Source organism: Pollicipes pollicipes, unplaced genomic scaffold (genome assembly GCF_011947565.3).
Source record: "Pollicipes pollicipes isolate AB1234 unplaced genomic scaffold, Ppol_2.1 Scaffold_6686;HRSCAF=7923_pilon_pilon_pilon, whole genome shotgun sequence".
Classification (NCBI taxonomy): Eukaryota; Metazoa; Arthropoda; class Thecostraca; order Pollicipedomorpha; family Pollicipedidae; genus Pollicipes; species Pollicipes pollicipes.
The window spans coordinates 27,126,452-27,148,110 of NW_023596921.1; the positions used below are offsets into that span (position 1 = coordinate 27,126,452).

Here is a 21,659-nt window from a genome sequence, read left to right on the forward strand (position 1 = left end):
TTTCAAATTTTCGACCACCAAGACTAAGTGCATGCACTTCTGCTCACGAATTAGAGGCTGTGGGGACCCGGAGTTGCGACGTATAATGCCACTATCCCAGTTTGTAACGACATTTGTTTCCTGGGCCTCACGTTTGACCGTCGGCTCACGTTTAAGCAACACGATGGTTAAGACTAAGTGTCTCAAGCGCGTGAACCTCATGAAAGTAATGTGTCGTATGACCTTTGGAGCCGATAGAAGCACCCTGTTGAACCTGTATAGGGCCCTAATTCGATCAGTCATCGATTATGCTAGTCCTGTCTACGATAGTGTTCCTAGATCTTCAAGGCAGGTTTTGGACACAATCCACCATACCTGTGTTCGTATAGCCACTGGGGCGTTTCGTACGACCCGAACAAGAAACTTGCTGGTGGAAGCGAATGAACCGCCCTTGCCTCTTAGGAGACAACGACTTACTTTGAATTACGCTATAAAGGTTTCACAATTTCCGGATCACCCAGCCTTTAAGTTCATCTTCTCTCAGACGTTAATCCGTTCTTTCTTGAGGGGGCGGCCCACGTCATCGCGGCCGATGTGCCTGCGCGTCCGGGACTGGCTAGACGGGTCGCTTATTACGCTGGATAACATTGCCCCGCACACTCTTCGGGACCCAGCTCCGTGGAGACGTCTGAGTATTAAGTATGATTTGGAACTCCGTCAGCATCTTAAAAATGGCACTTCACCACGACAGTTCCTCACGTATTCGTTGGAACAGATCTCACAATACGCAAACTCATTACAAATATTTACCGATGGGTCCAAGGGCTCAACAGGAACGGGTTGCGCATTTGTTTGCGGTGACCATACCGTAGGTCTATGCCTCCCGCAGCACCTTTCAGTTTTTTCCTCAGAACTGTTTGCCATTTTGGCAGCGCTTCTGTACGTTGCTTGTCGTCCTGAAAGGGACATAGTCATTTTGACCGACTCGCGTAGTGCACTTTTATCATTAGACCCGACGGCGATGTCGCGTGACCACTCATTTTTGACTCGCTCAATTTGGGAGGAAATGGAATGGCTGGACAACACTTCCTGTCGTATCACATTTATGTGGATCCCCAGCCACATAGGAATAATGGGGAATGAAAAAGTCGACGCCGCAGCAAAAGCTGCGGCGTGTGAGAAAAACCCAATACCAATTTATGTACCCGCTCGAGATCTGAAGTCAGTCATTTCCAAATACGTCCGCAATACGTGGCAGCACATGTTCGACCAACACCTCCACGCCTTCAGGGAAATCCATCCCCAATTGGGTGATTGGGGATCCTCCCATCGCCGAAGCCGCTTCCAGGAAGTCGCCCTTTGTAGGCTTCGGTTGGGTCATACATACGCCACACACTCGTTTTACTTGACGCGTAGGAATGTGCCACGGTGTGATAGATGCGGGGACCGGTTGTCTGTTGAACATGTGCTCGTCTCATGTCGACGCCTTGAGACGGAGAGGCGACGATTTTTTTCTCCAGCGCCCTTTCATCGGTTACTCGGTCGAGACCCATGTGGTGAACATGGAGATATACTCGCATTTTTAGCACACATTGACTTTGACGTTATTTTCACTCACCCCTCAGTGTAAGTGCGCCAGTGATGCTACCTGTTATCAGTTGACAACATACTTATCGCGTCGTCGCAGAGGTAGATAACCGTCATCGAATAGGTGCAAAATGGCCCCGATGCCGACGCGCCCTTAAAACCCAAATCACCACCGAAACAGAGAAGCACTTCGCAACTGGTAGCCTAACCTCACAGCCGTTCGTGGCTGCGCCCAGGAACGTGACGGCACCACAGCCGACTGACAGCAAGCCAGCGACGTTCGTCCCATCCGTGGAAGCTGTCAACCAGCCAGCGACGTCCGCTTCACCCGCGGAAGCTGAAACCAGCCTCCCGCAGCTCAGTGGCGCGCGGTCGACGGAAACAGCCGATCAGGCTCCGCCGCCTGCTCATTCGGTGCGCAACCAGCGCACGCCAGAGCGCCTGGACTTTTAGTACGTATCGTTAAGCTAGTTTTTGCCAAGAAGGGAGAAGTTCTGGCACTGTAGCGCAGCGAATTACGGCAGTGTTTCAACATGTTCTGCTGCGCCGTTTGGAAATATAACCAACTTACGAGTGGATTGCGGCGCGCCAAGCCACGTGTATCGCATTGTGCCTGACAGCCCGCCCAGCCAATAAACTCCCATCGTTCTGCACTGAGTGTATATGCAACAATCGCAAAATCCATCAACTCACTCTGACCATTTCTATTCTTACCACGAATTTTCGGCCGTCTGGCCCGCATCTCCAGTGGATGGATAGTTGTAGTGCTGGTCTCTCACGCGGTAAGCCCGGGTTCGAACCTCGACGACGGTCGCTGTTGAGTGGGTGGCTTCATGGTCTCTCGGGCGCGGCGTGAATTATGCCAACTTGAATCCTAAATTAGGGCTTTTCATTCGGGACAGCACCGTATAGTTTCTAATGTTAGGGGAGGAAGTCCACACCCCACAGAGATATTGAGGATCCCCGTGAAAAGTTCACCGTAAATCTAACCGAGTCTGACACACTGAATAGCCAGTGGAAATTACGCATACGACGGCAGAGGCATGCAGAATTACGTTCGGCAGCTGCGCGTAAAAATTCATCGGCGCGTATTCGACTGCTGCTCAAAGGCGAAGGCACCAAGGGCAATAGGGAGGGAACCTGAGCAGTCATGAGTGCCGCAGGAGACCAACACAGTGGCTCCCGTCAACAAGTATAGGGTCCTCAGAGCAAGCAAAAACTGAATTCAAGACCAACGTGGCGGGCACCTAAACTATCGGTAGTGTCTCGACAGGCTGACCTATGAAGCCCCGGTCATAGCACAGGACCCTCCAAGGAAAGGAAATCACTCAGGACCATAAATTAATACACCTGTGCAATCAAGAGTGCACGGCCACGTTAACGACACGAGTCTCGATAGGAGTGAAAAGTCAGCCGCAAACGAGACCACAGGAAAAAAGCCCTCGAACAAAGTAGAGGGCCCCTGAGCATCGAGCGTCTCCGCGTCTTACCTTATAAGGGCTCTAGCAACGGCACAAGGGCCTTCAAGCAAGTAGAAAGTGCCTGAGATTTATATGAAGGACCCCTGAGCAACTGAATGTACTCTAGAATGTGCGGCCGCGGAAAAAAGTGCATGTAGCCTTTCGGGTGAATGGGTAGAATCCGTGGAGGAAAGCCCGATTGATCAACAGTGCTCAAGCATGGAGGCAAGAAGCGTCCCAACAGCACACTGGGCCCTATGAAAAAATGGGAAGAGGTCAAGGGTAACGTGAAAAGCTCCGTAGCGATCAGATGGACGCGGCAAGTGGACATATAGAGACAGGCAGCCAACAGCGTAATGCCTCTAGACAGCGTAATGAGCCCCAAAATTTCCCCCAAGCAACACTCTCAATCAGCGAAAAATGAACTTCCGTTTACTGATGAACTTTTTACTTTTGCTAGCAATGGTCCTTGGTCATCTGTAGGCCCAAATGCATCCAATTTTGCTGTGCGTTTGTTGCAAGGAAACTGCGTCCGTTCAGCCGGTTATGGGGCCCCTTCGGAGCCTTTAGGTTCCCTCGGCGTGGTCCATGGGGCATGGGCCTGTGCCTCCCCCCTCCCCCCCCCCCCACCCTCTGCATCCGCCACCGGCCCGAGCAGTTGAATGAATAGGGCCCGCTAAGAACATAGGGCCATCCATTCAAATAAGAAATACTCACGACGCAATGTGTAGGGCTCTGAACGATCAAGTGCGCCAAAACAGATTAACATATAGGGGCCTCGTCAAGAGCTTGGGGCCCTCCATTCAAGTAGGAAGAATTCAAGACCCAATGTAGAGGGCCCCAGAACGATCGAGTGTGCCCGAGCAGGTTAACAGATAAGGCTCCCAAAAAGAGCGTAGGACCCTCCATTCAAATAGGAAGAATTCAAGACCCAATGCAAAGGACCCTTGAATGATCCAGTCTATCAGAGCAAGCCAACATATAGGGCTCGGTGAAAAGCGTAGCGCCCTCCATCAAAAAAGGAAACACCCAAGACCCAATGTAGAGGGCCCTCGAATGCTCGAGCGTGCCCGAGCAGGTTAGCAAATAGGGCTTCCAACAAGAGAGTGAGGCCCTCCATTCGAATGGGAACCACTGAAGATCTTAAGTAAGTGGCCCCAGAATGATGTAATGTGCCCGGGTAACGTATCAGAAGGAGCCCGACAAGAGCGCAGGGCCCTTCATTGAATTAAGAAGTACTCAAAACCCAGTGCGGATGGCCCTGCAAAAATTGGAGTATACCCGAGCAGATTATCAGATGACCCAGACAGGAGTGTAGGGCCCTCAATTCAAACACCAAGACCCAATATTTAGGGCCCTCGCACAATCCAATGTGGCCAAACCGGCGAACAGATGGGGTCCCCGACAAGTGCGGTCCCTCCAGATAGGATAGGTATTCAGATAGGAAGTACCCAAGACACAATGTGGAAGGCCCCCGGATATTCGAGTGTGCCTGAGCAGGCTAACAGATGGGGCTCCGGCAAGAGCGTAGGGGCCTTCCGTTCAAATGTGAATTACCCACGGCACGATGTAGAAGGCCCCGAATAACCGAGTGCGCCAGAGCAGGTTAACAGATAGGGCCTCCAAAAAGAGCGGAGGGGACTCCATTAGAAAAGTAAGTACCCAAAACCGGACGTGGAGGTCCCCCACGATCGAATGGGCCCGAGCATCTTATCAGCTTGGGGCCCCGACAGGAGCTTAAGGCCCTCCAGTCTAATAAGAAATACCTAAAGCCCCATGCGGAGGGCCCCGAAAGATGGAGTGCACCTGAGCAGGTTATCAGATGACCCAGATACAGGCAGAGGGCCCTAGATTCAAACACTGAGAACCGATGTGCAGAGTCCACCAGCAATGCAGTATGGGCGAGGAGGCGAACAGAGGGGCCCCCGACAATTGCGTAGAGCCTTATTCAAATAGCATGTGCCTAAGGCCCAATATGGAGGGCCCTCCGAACGATCGAATGTGCCCGAGCAGGTTATTAGATAGCCCTCCCCCCCCCCCCCACAGAAGCGTAACCCCCCCCCCCCCCATTCAGAAAAGAAGTACTAAAATCCTGGTGTAGACGGTCCCCAAACGACTGAGTGTGCCCAAGCAGGCCATTAGATGGTCCCCGTAAGAGTGTAGGGCCCTAAGCAAGTGACAGAGAATTGGAAACGCCCTAGACCAATGTAGAGCACCCATGGACATATCGCAAATGTGTCGGTAGGTTAACCGATACCACGTAAAGGGCCCCTGGGCAATCGAGAATACCCCGGCAGGTTACGGTATGGGATTCTGGCTACCGCTCACAGAGCCTTTCTGACGAATGGAAATAATCCGCGGAAGGGCCCGTGATTGACAAGAGTTCCCCGGCACGCTAACAGGAAGGGCCCCAACAACAGCGCAGGGCCCTCGGAGCAAATGCCAAGAGATGAAGGACAACGTGGAATGCTCCTAAACCGAAATGAACCTGCAAGTGACATATAGGTCCCAGGAAACAGCATGGGGCCATACAGTGTAATAGGACTTAAAATTTCCATTTCACAACTTTTCCAATCATTGAGTAATTTTTGGGACTTCTTATACGCCCTTCACTTTCGCTTACAACTGTTCTTGGTCGCCTGAAAGTCCAGAGATACCCAGTTTTGTTGCGTTTTGTGTTAAAAAACTGCACCTGTTCGGCCGGTTGTCGCCCCCCGCAGCCAATGGACCCTTTCGTGGCCCAGGGGGGGGGGGCATGCCCCGTGGCCCCGCTCTCTGGACCCGCCCCTGCTTGTTACCGTATGTTTTGGGGGATGCTTTTGTTATTTTCCACTTTTTTTGCTCCTCCTTGAACTCAGTTTGCCCTTGATGTCGGACTGTCGTGATGTCGGACTGCCTTGGAGTCACAACGTTCAGACTCTGCTCCAGATCAAGTCATGGCTGGAGACGTCTTCTCCTCAGGACCTTCTAGCCAGAGCGCAGCTGGAGATATCCGCCCCGTCTCCTCCGCAGGCAGCTCCAGGCAGGGTGTGGTTACAGAGGTGCGCCCCATCTCCTCAGGACCTTCTAGCCAGAGCGCAGCTGGCGATACCCGCCCCGTCTCCTCCGCAGACAGCTCCAGGCAAGGTGTGGCTACAGAGGTATGTTCACTGTGCAAGTAGTGGTAGTTTCCCCCAGAGCATAGGCTGCCTTGAGTGGCAAGTGAAAAGTTCAGCCATTTTCTTTTGGACCTAAGAGAACTGGCCATATCAGATGCAGTACAATGACTTGCCCTAGCTGTCGGTAGGCCATCATGGATCTGTGAATGCCATGGCAGCATGGGTGCACTTGTGTTTGGGGGCAGCATATTGGTTCATTCTGCATGGCTGTGCAGTTACATCATAGTGGATCGATGAACAGTTACTTTCTTTTGGAGCCAAACATGAGGTTGCTGCGTTCAGATGTGGTGTCATGTCATGTCCCTGACTTGCTCAGACACGGCTGACCAGCGGCGGTGGATGCATGGCTTTAGCTGTCATTTCCATTTAATATACATATGTGTTTTATACATTATGCTTTACATATGCATTTTATTCATTATCACTTACTAGCCTTTATTATACCTTTGATAGAATTGGATTCATACAGCAAGTTATGAAGCCTGGACCTCGAAGCACGCAATGGAACAACTACAAAAAATGTCATATCTTATCACTTTCATGGAAATTAGACATCCATCACATGTGCTTACATGCACTCATATATCTCAGGAAGATGATGTGATGATGAGAAACTGACATGACATGGGATTCAGTCCCCAAAACAACCATGGTATGTAATCAGATGAGATTGCAACCTAATCCTATGCATAAATATTCACAGCATTATATTTGCTAGCTGTCAGTTGTACTGCTCATATTTCATGCCTCAAAATGATTTCAAACAAAAAACAACAAAAGAGGCTAGTCATCTGAGCAGTGTCTGGATTAATTGAAGTGATGCATCAGCTTTACAACACATAATAACAATAATGTGGTATATTTTGTACCACCAGGTTCATACATGTCTTCAAAAAAGCAGCTGTAGAAACACAACACACACAATCAAACATAGTGCAAGACAGTAGGCAAAGCACTCAACTCCCTGCAACTAGCGGCCCAATGCCGCCTTACACTAAAATCATGAACAAAAACCTGTGCCTTTTACATTGCCAACATGTTAACAAATGGCTACCGCACACACAGACAGCATCGTGTACAATACACTTATTTAGCTTTCGTGCATACCACGCAAAGGCTTCAAACACATTATAACTGAATCCAACGTGCACCGCCCCCAGCCCCTACAAGACATCAATAAGATGAACTTAGAAATAGCAACCGACACGCAGCGACGCGAGTCAAGGTTGGTAAACTCATGTTATCTCTTTCGCGCCGCGCATTTAGCACTTAGCGAAAATGAACAAAAATGAACGCAAAAATGAAGTGGCGATACACAGGAATGACAGGGGGCTGGCTGTCTTCTAGGATTTGCGGTGTACGTAGGGGCGGTGCGCATATCCTTTCCGAGGTTTTTGGAGAGTGCATAAGCCCGGTACGCAGCCACCTTCTATTTGGAGGGTGTGTAAGCCCGGTGCTTAACCGCCCTCCGTTTTGGAGGGTGTATAAGCCCGGTGCGTAACCACCCCACGTTTTGGAGGGTGTATATGCACAGCCGTAACCGCCCTACGTTTTGGAGGGTGTATACGCACAGCCTTTGTACGAATGTTCGTGGAGCAGCAGCAAAATGAAATGAAGTTATCGACATGTCATCCTTTACACTCTTACCATTTTTGACCATTTTGTTCAGAAAAATGGAGAAATGTGAATAAATTCTACACATGAGCTACTTGAGTGACACCAATGCATCTGAATTGCTGAGAACAAGTAATTCATTCGATATGTCGAAGCGGGAGAGACCTGGCTCCCTTGCTGTCAGCCAGAAATGTCACGCGCAAACCGACACCCACTTCTTCCGTTGGTGGGTGCTGTGGTGTGTGCGGCCCGTTGGTCGTGATTGTCAGGTTACGTGAGCTGCTGGCATTACTGGATGTGATTTTTCAAGACAAAAAACCTTTGAACGGTAAGTATACGCCACTTTTCATGGCACTTCATGATATTTTTCACCCGTGTGATGGAATTCATGCCATGAATGGCGCATTCGTCTAAGGTGCCTTCTGTGAGTGACCCAACCAGCGTATCCATATGGCGCTTCTATAATTTTTTCTGACCAAAAGTTTGTGTAACCACTGCTTATCACTGATATATTTGGGGTATTTGGCAGGTCTCCAGAATTATGCTATGAAGTGAGTGATTAGCACCTTAACAAGCCAAATTTGTATGTAGTGACAATGATTTATGCTGCTGTTGGACAGTAAGCAATCCTGACTGAAAGCAATTTCCTAGAGGGGGTTGGACAGCTCTGGGGTGATATCTGTTGAGCAGCCAAACCCCAGTTTGAAACAATGTATTTGCTGTACCAGATGCCAGAGTGGCATCAGTGCACTGAGCTTAACCTTGTGTGCATAAAATTTATCCCAAGTGAAACTGTTCTGAATTATCACATCATTAGCATTGATAATGAGCTGTAGTTGGTCCTGATAAGGTTTTATCTCACTTAACATGAGTATATGGTGCACACATTGACCCCTTTAGAACAGAGAACAGTTCCTGGCCAGGAAAACTGCAAAATGCTGCCATCTTACATTGGAAATATGTTGACATCAGTAATAATAATTTCATGGCTATTTTTTTCTCTAACCAGCCTTCTTTGGGGTGTTGGTAATGTAGTGGCTAACATGTCTGCATTAACCACTGTGCATGTGGGAAACCAGTGGTATGGGGTTTGATTCCCTGCAGTGCCCACCCATCCTGCTGGGGTGAGAGGCAGGTGGTGCCAAATAGCCCCGGCAGTTGAGTGTGTTGTAAAGACCCACTGATGTCATGTCATGATGTAACCACCATGTACAATTATTTTGAGAAAGAAATGCTTAAGCAGAGAACGAACAATGCTCACATTTTCGTAAACAGTCATTCCATTTTCTTTTTCCACAGCATCAAATGTTAAGTGTGCCAAATAACAAAAGCAGTTTTGTATAGTTAGCCCTGTCAAGAGGTGTGGAGTTGCATTTAAGATTACATCTCAAATCATTTGTGAGTGACAGGGAAAAAGCAGATAGGTTTCAAGAGCACTGTGATATAATATCAGCTGAGCTGACCTAAACTGAACTTAACAACCCTAACCTTACCTTACCTTACCTTACCTTACCTTACCTAACTCAACCTAACCTAACCTACCCCAACCTACCACCTTGGTCAATGTTTCTACCCAATCACCCTGCAACCCATCACCCCATTGGTGTGTGCAGCATCATTAATGTCTCATCCTACGAGGACCTATCATCCTGTTTATGTGCAATATATCACATTGTATTCCTTCTATACAAAGACATGACTTGTCTCTAATATTACCTGCAAATTTTCATCACTCAGCAAAAACTGCACCTTGAGCAAGCAAAACCAGAAGCTGGCTTTGATCCATTATAATGGCCTTTATTCATTCATCCTAAATCTCATTGTTTGAACTTCTTCTTCTTTTTTGTTTGTCAGGTTTGTTGTACACCAAAAACACAACTGTTCCACTGTTCATACACTTATGTGAGCTTACCCTTATCACTAGTCAGTTTTTTTTTCTTTTCTTTTTCTACACCGTTACCCAAGAACAGGTAACCAGGAGTGCCCCTCCCTCAATCCCAGCGACGCAGTAAACCGTACGTTAACACCAGAAAACATAAAATCAAGTCGCGGCACTCCCAGCTAGGAAGATGAAACAAACTAAAAAAAAACAGGTGAGGAGGTGGAGCAGACCCGAGGGAATTGTGTTACGTGAGAGGGAGGGAAAAATCATAGATGAAAAGGCTTAAAGTAGTCATTAGCCAAAATCAGCTAATGACAGCCCACTACAACCGCCCAATAATCCACAACCACTCAATTCCCGGTGTTAGTAAGGGTTATACAGTCACAAGTCGGAGGGGGCAATTACCTGGTCATTTTTGTGCTGGGTTTTGGACTGGATCTCCAGGGAGTCCACCCAGCTAAGCAGAGCTTGTTGCTGGGAGAACTCCCGGAGCCAGCGCCATTAATTTGGGTGTATGTGCATGACTTTATATCAGAAATTGATTATGAAACATGAAGGAGGTCAAATATGAAGTGCGTTGGATATGTACAGCACAAGGATGGCAATGTCTTCAAATATGTTTGTTACGTTAATGTGTTCACGAAATGCTTGCGGATGATGTTCTTAACGATGGTTTTCGATACAGGGATATCCGCTATTCTTGGAAAATATGGAACCATAATGTCGTTCCACAGCTTAGGGCCAAGGCAAGATGCTGTAAATAGTCTATAATTACGATAAGAGAAAGGTTGTTCTAAATGTTTTGCTCGCCTCATATCCATGTCATGGGATTCATAGAGATTGTAAATTAAATCGAATGATGCAGGGAGCTGTGAAGTTAAAAATTTGTGCATCACAATTAACATTTGAGATTTAGCAATATCCGATAGTTTCAAAATTTTGTATCGTTTAAAGATTGGCTCTGAGCTTTGCGGAGGATGCACATTTTCTATAAGACGCACAGCCCTTTTTTGCAAAATTACCAATCGATCTAGTTGAGAGGCATAATTTATGCCCCAAACCAAGCAGCAGTAATTTAGGTAAGGAAGAATCAAAGTGTTATAGAGTAGATGTGACGTTGTTTTGTCAATAAAGTACCTAACCCTACTTATTATTCCAATATTTCTACTTACTATGCTTGCAACAAAATTAGTGTGGCTTGTAAACTTAAGAGATTTGTCAATGATTACACCAAGGTATTTAATTTCTTTTTTCTCTTCAATAGGTGAATTATTAATTTGCACATTTAGTCGGAAATGCGAAGAAAGGGTTGTGTAATGCTGTGTGAATGTTTTTGATATGTTCAGGGAGAGAAAATTAGCAGCAAACCAAGAAGTCATTAGAAGCAAAAGCATACTGACATTGTTTTGAAGTTCGACAATACTTTTATTTTTGAAAACAATCGCAGTATCATCAGCATAAGACAGACAAATCATGTTACTGCTTAATTTAGGTAGGTCATTTATGTACATTAAAAAGAGGATTGGGCCGAGAATGGATCCTTGGGGTACCCCCATTGTTACGTTTTTGATTGTTGATAGATCATTCCTGATTTTTACACATTGAGTTCTGCCAGACAAATATGAAGAAATGATTTCATGAGATTTTCGTCGAATACCATATTTCGTAAGTTTACGTAGAAGAAGGCCAATGTTTACAGTGTCAAAGGCTTTTTTTAGATCTAAATACAAACCTAACACATATTCCCCATTTTCAAAAGCCTTTGTAATAGTTTCCTGCAGAAGAAGAATTGGCATGTAAGTACTTTTGTTCTTCTGAAATCCGAACTGATTTTGGTGAATTAGCTGGTTTTGGTTTAGATGAAGGACGAGTCTATTATATATCAGTTTTTCAAGAATTTTGGACATAAACGGCAAAATACTGATAGGTCTGTAATTATCTACAAGTTGCGAGTCCCCACTTTTAAAGATGGGTTTAATCACGGCCCTTTTGAAAGTGCTTGGAAATATCCCTGAGGACAAACAGCTGTTGAAAAGATGGAGAATTGGTTTGAGTATAACCTTATAAGATAACTTGAATATTTTTGAATTAATATTGTCGACTCCAGCTCCGACGTTGTTTAGCCCATCGATGAGAAGAATTAGTTCCTGTTCATTAGTGGGGGGCAGATCCATTTCATTTTCGACATTTGTGATGAGCTGGAGGGGGTCGAAAGATTATTTAGGCGTCTCGTCTTTTAACTGTTGTCCAATCTCGCTGAAGAAGAGGTTAAATGATTCTGCAATATCCGGATCGTCTGTGATAATTTTATTGTTAGTACCAATAATCCTGGTTGGATCTGCATCCTTTTTTTGTTTTGAATTGATGAGAGTGTGTAATGTTTTCCATGTTTCCTTGGAATTCCCAGAATGTTTACTGAATTCGTTACTGTAGTATTTCTTTTTGGCTAGCCTAAGAGATGTAGTTAGAATGTTGCGGTAGCAAGTGTATGTTGCAATATTGTGGGGACTGGGGTTCTTCAATTTCTGTTCAAATAACTTGCTTTTACGTGTAATTGATAGAAGAAGTGCAGGTGACACCCATGGTTTGCGTGAGCTGGTCTTTCTAGAAATGTGCCTTGTGTGAGAAAACCTGGTGATCCCAGCATTGTAAATATACACAATGTGATTTGCAATAGCATCAGGTTCTGGCTCATTTTCAATATCAACCAGATGGTCAACAAGGAATTGTTTAAATTCTTCCAGCCTTCTGTAATCAAATGTGGTAATGGGTGTTCGAACATCAGGTGAGTGTGGGTGTGAGGCATAGTTTGTGGAAGCAAAAATAGGGAAATGATCAGACAAATCATGAAGGAGAATGCCTGTATGCATCACTTTTAATAAGTCATTGCAAAATATGTTATCTAGAAGAGTGCATGATGGATAGCAAGACCGAGTTGTCCTGGATATTGTAGGAAAGAAGCCATTTGAACACATGTTGGTGAAAAATGCATGCACATTAGAATTGACATCAAGTGAGAACAGATCAAAGTTGAAATCACCAGTAATAAATGTAACTTTGTTCATTTTATTAAGCCAAATTAGGCATTGCTCTAGCTCTGAGTTGAAGTGGTGTTTGTCAGTGTTGGGTGACCTATAAATTTGGCAAATGATAATATTAGCATTATCAGAGTAGTTCAGCACAAACCACTTCAGCTGTAGAGAAAACTGGGTTCCAAAGTTGTATAGGATGAAGATGATCAGCAATGTATACTGCTGATCCACCACCTACCCCTTTTGATCTGCTGCAGTAGAAAGCTCGGTATCCAGGTAAGTCATAATGAGATTCCAAAGCTGGAGACAGCCATGTTTCAGATATAGAAATAGCATGCCATGTTATATCAGTCTGGGCAAGTAGACTACTTAGATCATCGTGCGTCTTCAGGATTGAGCGAATGTTAACATGCATAAGGTTTAGTGCACTGGTATTATGTGGAATAACAGTTTTTATCTTTTCAGGTAAATAGAATGTACATGCTTCTCTTAGTTTTTCATATTCATCATATGCTGGTGAATGATCACTACCATCAATGTTTAAAGCAAATGGATTAAACACCTTATTATTTGAGGTTGAACCCATACAGTAAGGTGTTGATGGAAAGGAAGGTAAAGAAATGTGGATGAACAAGAATGAAGGTCATAGAGGGAGTTCAGAAAAGGGAGATTATTTTAATCAGTTTAAGATGTTTTTGGATATGATGATCAAGACTTTGAAATGAGAAAGCGTGTGTTGAATGATAGATGCCAAAAACAGATTGTGTTGATGGGACTTTTCTGCTAGTCACTGCTTTAGCATGCAGACATGACATGAGAACGCAGGCAGTGAGCTTGATAAGTACCTAGAATAAACAAACATTATTATGAGCAACATAAGCCACCAAGCCAGGCACCACTGGCAAATCAGTTGTTTGCATAGATGCTTGCAAATGAAAACTTTCACTCAAAGTTTGTTACACTGCATCCAACATGAGCTGGAGTACACTATCTGAAGAGCCTGAGATACACTTCACCATCATGGACTTCTCTATCACTTAACATCAACTACCTTTGCCTGGATGCTGCTGTTGTTTTAATGCATCTGTCTGCTGCCAGCTTTTCTGTGTGAAACATATCAGCCATATTTTATGCAAAATCTTTGAACACCAATTATTTTTGTTGGGCATAATAGACATGCAGATAGTGCTATCCAATAATCATCAATATGTTTGTAACAGGTGGCACATTGGCTACACCAAAGAGCATTGTTAGAAAACTTTATGTTTTCTGGTATAATGTATACCAGAAGATTTTGTACTCCAAGATTATAACTGGGTCAAGTGAAATATTTTGTACTCCATCATGATGCAACAAAAGTTTTTGGAAAAACTCATTGCATTTTCCTGTCTCAGGGCAGACCTAAACCAGAAGGTCTGTGGATTAGCACAGCTCTCACTTCCTATGCCCTATGCAGACCAACTCAAACTTGAACATGACTTAACCTGCCATTGATGACAAACCATGTTAATTGCCAAGTATGCAATTAATGGTCATAGAAAACCACACAACCAAGTACTTACCACAGACATCTGCCTACTCACGCACCACCACTGTGTAATGGCAATGCAAATAAGAGAATCACTTGCAATTCAGCATCAGAAACGTCTGAACTATTAATGCTTTGCCTGCCTCCCAGCTCAGGTTGGAGGTTCAGCATATCAAAGCTCTCCAGTTGGTTTTAATGATGTGCCTCCTTGTGACTGATTTGTCAGGAGCATAAATATTCTGCTCATGCTCATGCCTTGCTGCATGCTTTGTAAACATTTGGAGGGAAGCTGTATAGAGGAGGGATCCCAATTATGATAAAGGACTTATTAGTTCTCATCCAGAACCACCCTGTGGTTGGATATTTTGCCACTTCCTGGTACCTGGAGTACAAAATTGTAATGGTAGCTGTGGATTCAAATTATGTTAAATTGGTCACTTAAGGGTGGAAATTAAAGCTGGTAACTCAGGCTTTACAAAAATATACTTTTAAGTAAAAAAGAAATCTTGCTATAGTCAAAAAGCTGTTCGGAGACAGCTGTCTCACTCCGGCAAAAACACCAAGACACCAGAGCAACATGAACCCATATCTTTGGCCCAGCAAATTAAGGAGAAGGGCTTAGTAGGACGAAAACATCAATGAATTTAAACATAAATTATCATATTTTGCAATGGTATGAGTTAAGGCACATCAAAATCCATAAATGCATTGTATTATCTGCTGGAGTCAGCGGAGTGACTGACTTCGATCACTTTTGGCCGGCCTGCACGGGTCTGTCAGGCATTGCACTTCGCTGGCTGGGTAAATCGGTTGAGTGTTGCTTGTCTCTATTATTCGGCTGGAACGTGCGAGCCTCATGTGCCATCCGGGGCATGAATGTTTAGGCGTTTGTGGTGGTGCATAAGAAGGTGGCAGTCTGTGGCACGTTCATTTGCTTTTTTTTGTGTACCATTTTTCTCTGGCTGTGTGCATCATGGCCGCCGTTCATGTTGTAGGGTATGTAAGCCTGGTGCGTAGCCACCCTCCATTTTGGATAGTGTACAAGCCCGATATGTAACCACCCACCGTTTTGGAGGGTGCATGTGCACAGCCTTTCATAAATTGGAAACCCATATATATATATATATATATATATATATATATATATATATATATATATATATATATATATATATGCACCTATATTTCATAGTAGAGAGTCTGAGACCATCTTGTTTCAGTATGCAATGTGTAATACTGATGTTCCTTTCATTAAAAGTGCTTTGAGGTGAATTGCTGTACATGAAAAGTGGCACTCTTGTTGAGTACCACCCATTGTATTACTATCTCTCAAAAATAACCTGAATAAAAATGGAATGACCCATGGCACTGATATATTTTTGTACTCACCTATAGAACATTTGTACTCCACTACCAGGAAATTTTTTGGAATTTCCAACACTGCCAAAAAGATTATTGTATGCCTTTGAATGCATCCTGTCTGTACTGTATCTGTTTGTGTATCCAAATACCTTGTCCCAGAAGGTAGGTTCAGGCCAGCAATCAAATAAGAGATGGATCAGTGTATCTATTCCATCACAGTCATGATGCATTTGACCATACACTATCCACCATAAATTGAGAATATGTTTGTAGCAATATAATTATATGAAATTGGAATTGGAGATTGGAGTTTAGTTGACCCTGTCTAAGTGAAAGGGGTGTGTAAATTTTCTGGACTCTCCAACAGTGTCCAACCATGTGTGGTACTCTGGTGTATTATGCTGGTTGTGCCCAAATGTTTGCTTACATGCTTACATATACTTAGATACACTTAGCCATCATTCACCTCTCCATCTTTTAAAATCGTTTTCCTGTGCCGGAACATTGTCATTGTTTTAACGCATTTCCCCAACTAACTTGTTTACCCTAGGTGTGGAATACCTTATTTCAGGTTTGCTGAAATTAGGTGCTGTGCTGTGATCACCAACCATGTCACACACATTTTATTCTGTGTTTGTACATGCTTTCTCCAAATATAAATTTATCATTGCATTTGGTGAAAGATTTACTTGCAGCAATTTTCTGCTTATCAGATATTAAGTGTTGGGGAAGTCCCCATTGCTCACAGATATATTTCAACAAGTCCACACAGGCACAAATAACAGGTGCAGTTGATGCGCCCTTACAACTAAATAGTTAATTAACAGGTCCATAGAGGAGTCTGAAAGTCAATCCTTTTTAGATCAGTCTCATTTAACTTAGGCTTCAATAAAACACCATTGGCCCACCACCTGGCTGATCTGGCCCACTGGCCCACCACCTGGCTGGTGTGCTCCATTGGCTCACAGCCTGCTGGACTGTTCCGTTGTCTCACCACCTGGCTGGTCTGGTCCATTGGCTTGACACCTGGCTGGTCTGTTCCATTGTATCATTACCTGACTGGTCTGGTACACTGTTTCACTACCTGGCTGGTCTGGTCCATTGTCTCACCACCTGGCTGGTCTGGTTCATTGTCTCACCACCTGCCTGGTCTGGTCCACTGCATCACTGCTGCTGAGCTGTCCATTGATTGTAGGCCTTGTCTCCAAGAAAGGAAGGCAGCATGACATCACATTTGCTGATGAGGGTGCTCAGGACGATCACAGAAATGGGGAGTCAGTGACCACATCTGGAAACTAGCAGAGGTGCCTGCTGCCCTGTTTACCTTCTAGTCGGTCCTGTCAATAGAAAACTTTTGATCACAGCAGATCCTGGTTTTCCTTGCAGATTGATGTTCCAGAAAGTTGAATAGCTCGCTGCCAATGCTGAGTCCCCATTGCCTTCATCACATCTGTGAGGAGTTGCCAGATCCTGCAGGTATATGACAGGTAGTGAATATCTCCATGGATGGCCTTTGTGGTGGGGAACTCAGAGACATGCAGCTTCAAGGTTGTTCCGTGAACTTCCTGGAACCTGCAGTGATTTGTTACTGTAGTTGTTTGTCAAACCCAGAAGAAGGTCTTCTGGTGAGCTCTTTTAGGTTTGTTTCTTGCAATGGCGATGTATTCCTCCTCAGCTGGTAATTCTGTGCTTTCCACCCAGCCATAGTACCTCTCGGCAATGACGCAGACGATACCTGTGGGCATGTGGAAGCAGGCAGTGACCTTCCTCGGTAGCTGTCCAGCACGGAAGACTTTGCAGACCGCGGGTCGTCGGTTTGGTTCTTTAGACACGGCCTGAAATGGCGGGAGTAAGTAAGCTGTGATGTCGAAAGCAGGTGCCACCAGGAATTACGCCAGACAAGAGACTTATCGTGTTGACGAGCTAGCTGGCTTGCCGCAAAGGCTGGCTAGCCCGCTGGCAGGAGCACGGATACCATGTAGATATAAATTCATGATACTAGAATGTTGGCTCTGACGGTTTCGGCACACGCAGCACTTCGTTAGTCGCTAATGTGCTGTCCTTTGACCATGAATCCTGACATCTGACCGTCCGCCCGGTTTGCCAAGCCAGAGGCGCCTAGATGTGGTGTCGAGGATCGATACTTATTGGCCCGTTTTAGCGAGGAGAGGAGTAACCGGCAGTGAACCCCGAGCCGGAATGCGATAGTATGAAGAAATACCGGCATCTCCGCCACCCAATGACCGAATTTTATCACATCGCTGGTATTGGATTACCCTTTGTTGGGACTTAATCAATCACCTGATGTGGCACAGTAGACGGCATACGGTGATACTTAAAACAAAATTGATTGTGCCATATTCATAATTAGGGTGCTTTGGGACTAAATCAGTTCATATGCATCTTTCTGAGTAGGAATCTTGTTTATTCGAACCAAAAAGAAGCATACCGAAATAAAGACCATGGCACGTCAAATTAGTATTCGTTGCCCAGGCCGTGACCACTGCCTTTGACCGTCACCAACCTAGTTTGTTTTTTATTTTGATATGAGAAAGGCCACTATAGATTTGTTTTGGCACTCCTAGATCGGACCTAACTGATTACTGGTCCCCTGAACCAGCCGCGAGGGTCCGGGAAACATGCAAGTCCTTGCCCAGTCAGACTTGCGCTAGCTAGTCAAGGTTTTATTTGTCGTCTTCTTCTGCTGCGCTGTTGTCTTTGGCTCTGTGTCCCTGAATGTGGTGGCATTGATATTGTGTCTGACCACGTGTGCGGGCAGGCAAGCCTGTGGTGAGTGCAGATGCGCTTGTGTTGTAGGGCGCGTCTCGTATACGCTTGGGGTAGAAAACGAAATGTCTCCGTGTGTTTATTTCACTACTTCTGTGACGATATTATTGTAGTTCGGGCTCCTGTTAAGAGAGTTGCGCAGTCTCTGGTGACTAGCATCTTTATTTTACGAGCTCCTCAACGGTGTTCACTCTGTTTGGCTGGCCCCTCGACGGTGTTCACTTGTTTATGACCATGGGTATTGTATGAGATGTATCATGTTGACTGAACACGTTGTGAACACGAACACTGACTCACTTTGCTGACCTTACCTCACCCTCTGACCTGCTGTGCCGACTATGCCTCACCCCCTGACCCGCTGTGGCGACCTTGCCTCACCTTCTGACCCGCTGTACCGACCTTGCCTCACCCTCTGACCCGCTGTACCGACCTTGCCTCGCCCTCTGACCCGCTGTGCCAACCTTGCCTCACCCTCTGACCCGCTGTACCGACCTTGCCTCACCCTCTGGCCCGCTGTACCGACCTTGCCTCGCCCTATGACCCGCTGTGCTGACATTTCCCCGCTCTCCGACCACCGCCGTTGACCACGCCTGCTGTCCAGAGAGATGGCGACCGGCGTAGAAGCCATCTCGGAGGGGGACGACTGGTCCGGCGACGAATTGGAGGAGGGCGAGATCCCGGACGGAGACTGGCACGTGCTAGACCAGGTGGGCCAGCCTGGCGGTGGCCGGGCGCGCTCGCCGGCCGCGGCGTCCGCCCGCAGGACACGCGCCACGGGCCGGCCGTCGCACGACAAGGCGCCCCGCCGCCACCGACACAGGAGGTCCTCCCACTCAGGTGAGTGGCCGCCCGGCTGCGGAGCTGTGGTATGCCAGCCGGGAGGGTGGGAGTCCGTCCCACGAGGTAGTTAGCGGCAGACATGGCTCGAGACTGGGAGAGATGCACCTGTCACTCAACCTCGCATTCGCCAAAGCAACTGGTAAATTTGGCCTTGTATAATACGCACTGGCCGTGCTGTATGGCCTATATGTCTATCTATCTGTCTGTCTACGTATATATACATATATGTAATACATATATATATATATATATATATATATATATATATATATATATATATATATATATATATATATATGGCCTATTGATATGTCCCGACGTCAGCGCGGTGGGCTAGCCGTAGTCGGGTCAGCCGTTCCTGATCGGATCTGACCCGGCATGAGCCCAGCAGAATGACCGATATTCACTTGTGAGAAGTGACGTCCCGCACTGTCGTGGTCGCCGGGCCGGTGTGTGACGCTGTGCCCGCTGTCCGGCGCTGCAGGCAAAGAGAACTCGAGCGACTCTGGCTCGGAGGGCGGCCGCCACTGCCGGCGCAGCCAGCGGCGCCACCCGTCGTCCCGGCACGACCACGGCCGCGCGCGCCGCTCGCCGCACCGGCCCGGCCGGCGCCGCCGCTCACCGCCACCTCCGGCCCCGCTGAAGCGGCGTCCATCTCCGCCGGCGTCTGCGCCGCCGCCGCTACCGCTGCCGCCGGTGCCGCCGCCGCCGCCGTCGTCACGGCCGCCACCGCCGCCTCGCCCGCCGGTCGCGCCTGCCGCGCCGCCCAGTCCGCCGCCGCAGAGTCTGGGGGACCTGTGCTTGCGCGCCAAGCTGGCCAAGCTGGGGGCGGGACCGGAACCCGTGGCGGCGCACGAATCGCCGCGGCCGCACGACGAGCCCGAGATCATAGAGATCGCGCCACCGAAGAAGGCGTCGCCGCCGCTCATCGTGCTGGACGGGGACGAAGAGCTGCCGCCGGCCGAGGGGACGGCAGAGCGGCCGCCGCCGGCGGAGGGAGCGGCAGAGCGGCCGCCGCCGGCCAGCGGGGAGGAGCGCCCGCTGGACGGGCGGCCGGTGGGAGCCGCAGAGGCCGTTCCGGACCGAGAGCCGGCGGCGCGTGTGACCGACGGCGACGAGCCGGCCGCGCCGCCCGCAGCGGCCGGCGGGCGCGCTCAGCAGGCGACGGCCGACACCGAGGACGTCGCGATGGAGGAGGACGGCGAAGAGGAAGACGGGCCGGACGAGACGGAGCTGGAGCTGCGGCTGCTGGCGCTGCGCAGCGTCTTCGATCGGGTTCGCGAGGAGGAGGAGGAAGCGGAAGCAGCAGCCGCTGGAAGTGATGAAGATAAGGAGGGAGCCGCGGCAGAGGCGCCCGCGTCGAAGGGGGCCGTACAGAGCGGAACGATTGTTGAAGCCAGGGGCGGCTTGCCTCCGAAGGAGGTCGTTTTGCCCCGCGCCAGGACTGGTGCCGTTTCGTCCGGAGAAAAGGTGCCCAAAAGGAGAAGGGATAGTACCTCCAAGGAGAAACCACCTCCAGGGAACGCTGTCACCAAGAAGGCGAGCCGGGAAGCACGCTTACGGAGGAAGGACAGCAGACTGCGTAGGGTCTCAGGTAGTATGTTGAACGAAATGGAAAGACAATTATCAAAAAGAGATGACTTTAATAGGGCCATGTTTGAAAGTGATCCCTTGAAGTATTTTGTTGGGGCTCACCAGAAACAAGCTGTCTCCTCTATGTCTGAAGTATTCACCAAAAGCTCATACGCCGAACAGTTCGAGGCCTTCATGGAGGCAGTGAGTGCGCCTCGCACGGGTCCCAAGCGCCGGAAGTGCAGCTTTCTGTCCGAGGTGGAGAAACAGCTCGTTCTGCAGCCTCCTCCCCCGCCGCCTCCACCGCCGCCTTCGCTGTCGTCGCTTGTAGTCCCCCTGCCTGTGCTGCTGACGTACCCTCCACCGCCGCCGCCGCCACCGCCGCCACCCCCGCCGCCAGTGACCCCGCCGCCGCCTCCACCGCCACCCCCGGAGATTGCACCGCCGCTGGCTTCCGCGGCCACGGCGGCGGCTGCTCTGTCAGTCACCGCCGCGGCAGCCGTCGACATCGGGTCAACAGAGGCCCCGGCGACCGAGGCGCGTGTCCGTCCCCGCCGGCGCTCGCGGCGTCCGCTCGCGCACCCTGTCGGCGCCCGGTGACGAGGAGGAGGACGAGGACGTGCTGCGCGCGCAGCTGCTCATCTCCATGGCTGGTACGCAGGGGCGCGCGGCCCCCGCTGCCGCCACGGCGGCGGCGCCGGCCGCCCGGAGACCGGCCTCGGCGGCGTCCGCCCGCCAGAAGACCGGCGCCGCGGTCGCGCAGCCGGCCAAGCCGCGGTCTGCGGCGCCGGCGGCGCCTGGCCCTCGCAAGACCGCCGCCGCCGCCGCGCCGCAGGGAAGACGGCGTCCGGCGGCGGC

General features: G+C 48.3%; 1 protein-coding gene across 1 annotated transcript in view; it reads right to left on the reverse strand.

Annotated features, from left to right (window-relative positions):
- Positions 1–17,347, reverse strand: part of LOC119108135 (translation initiation factor IF-2) — a 28,775-nt gene extending 11,428 nt beyond the window's left edge. Inside the window, exon 1 of the mRNA XM_037231713.1 lies at positions 17,313–17,347. Within this exon, the coding sequence (XP_037087608.1) occupies positions 17,313–17,347 (35 nt within the window). The remainder of the gene's footprint in view (positions 1–17,312) is intronic.
- Positions 17,348–21,659: the final 4,312 nt, after the last annotated feature.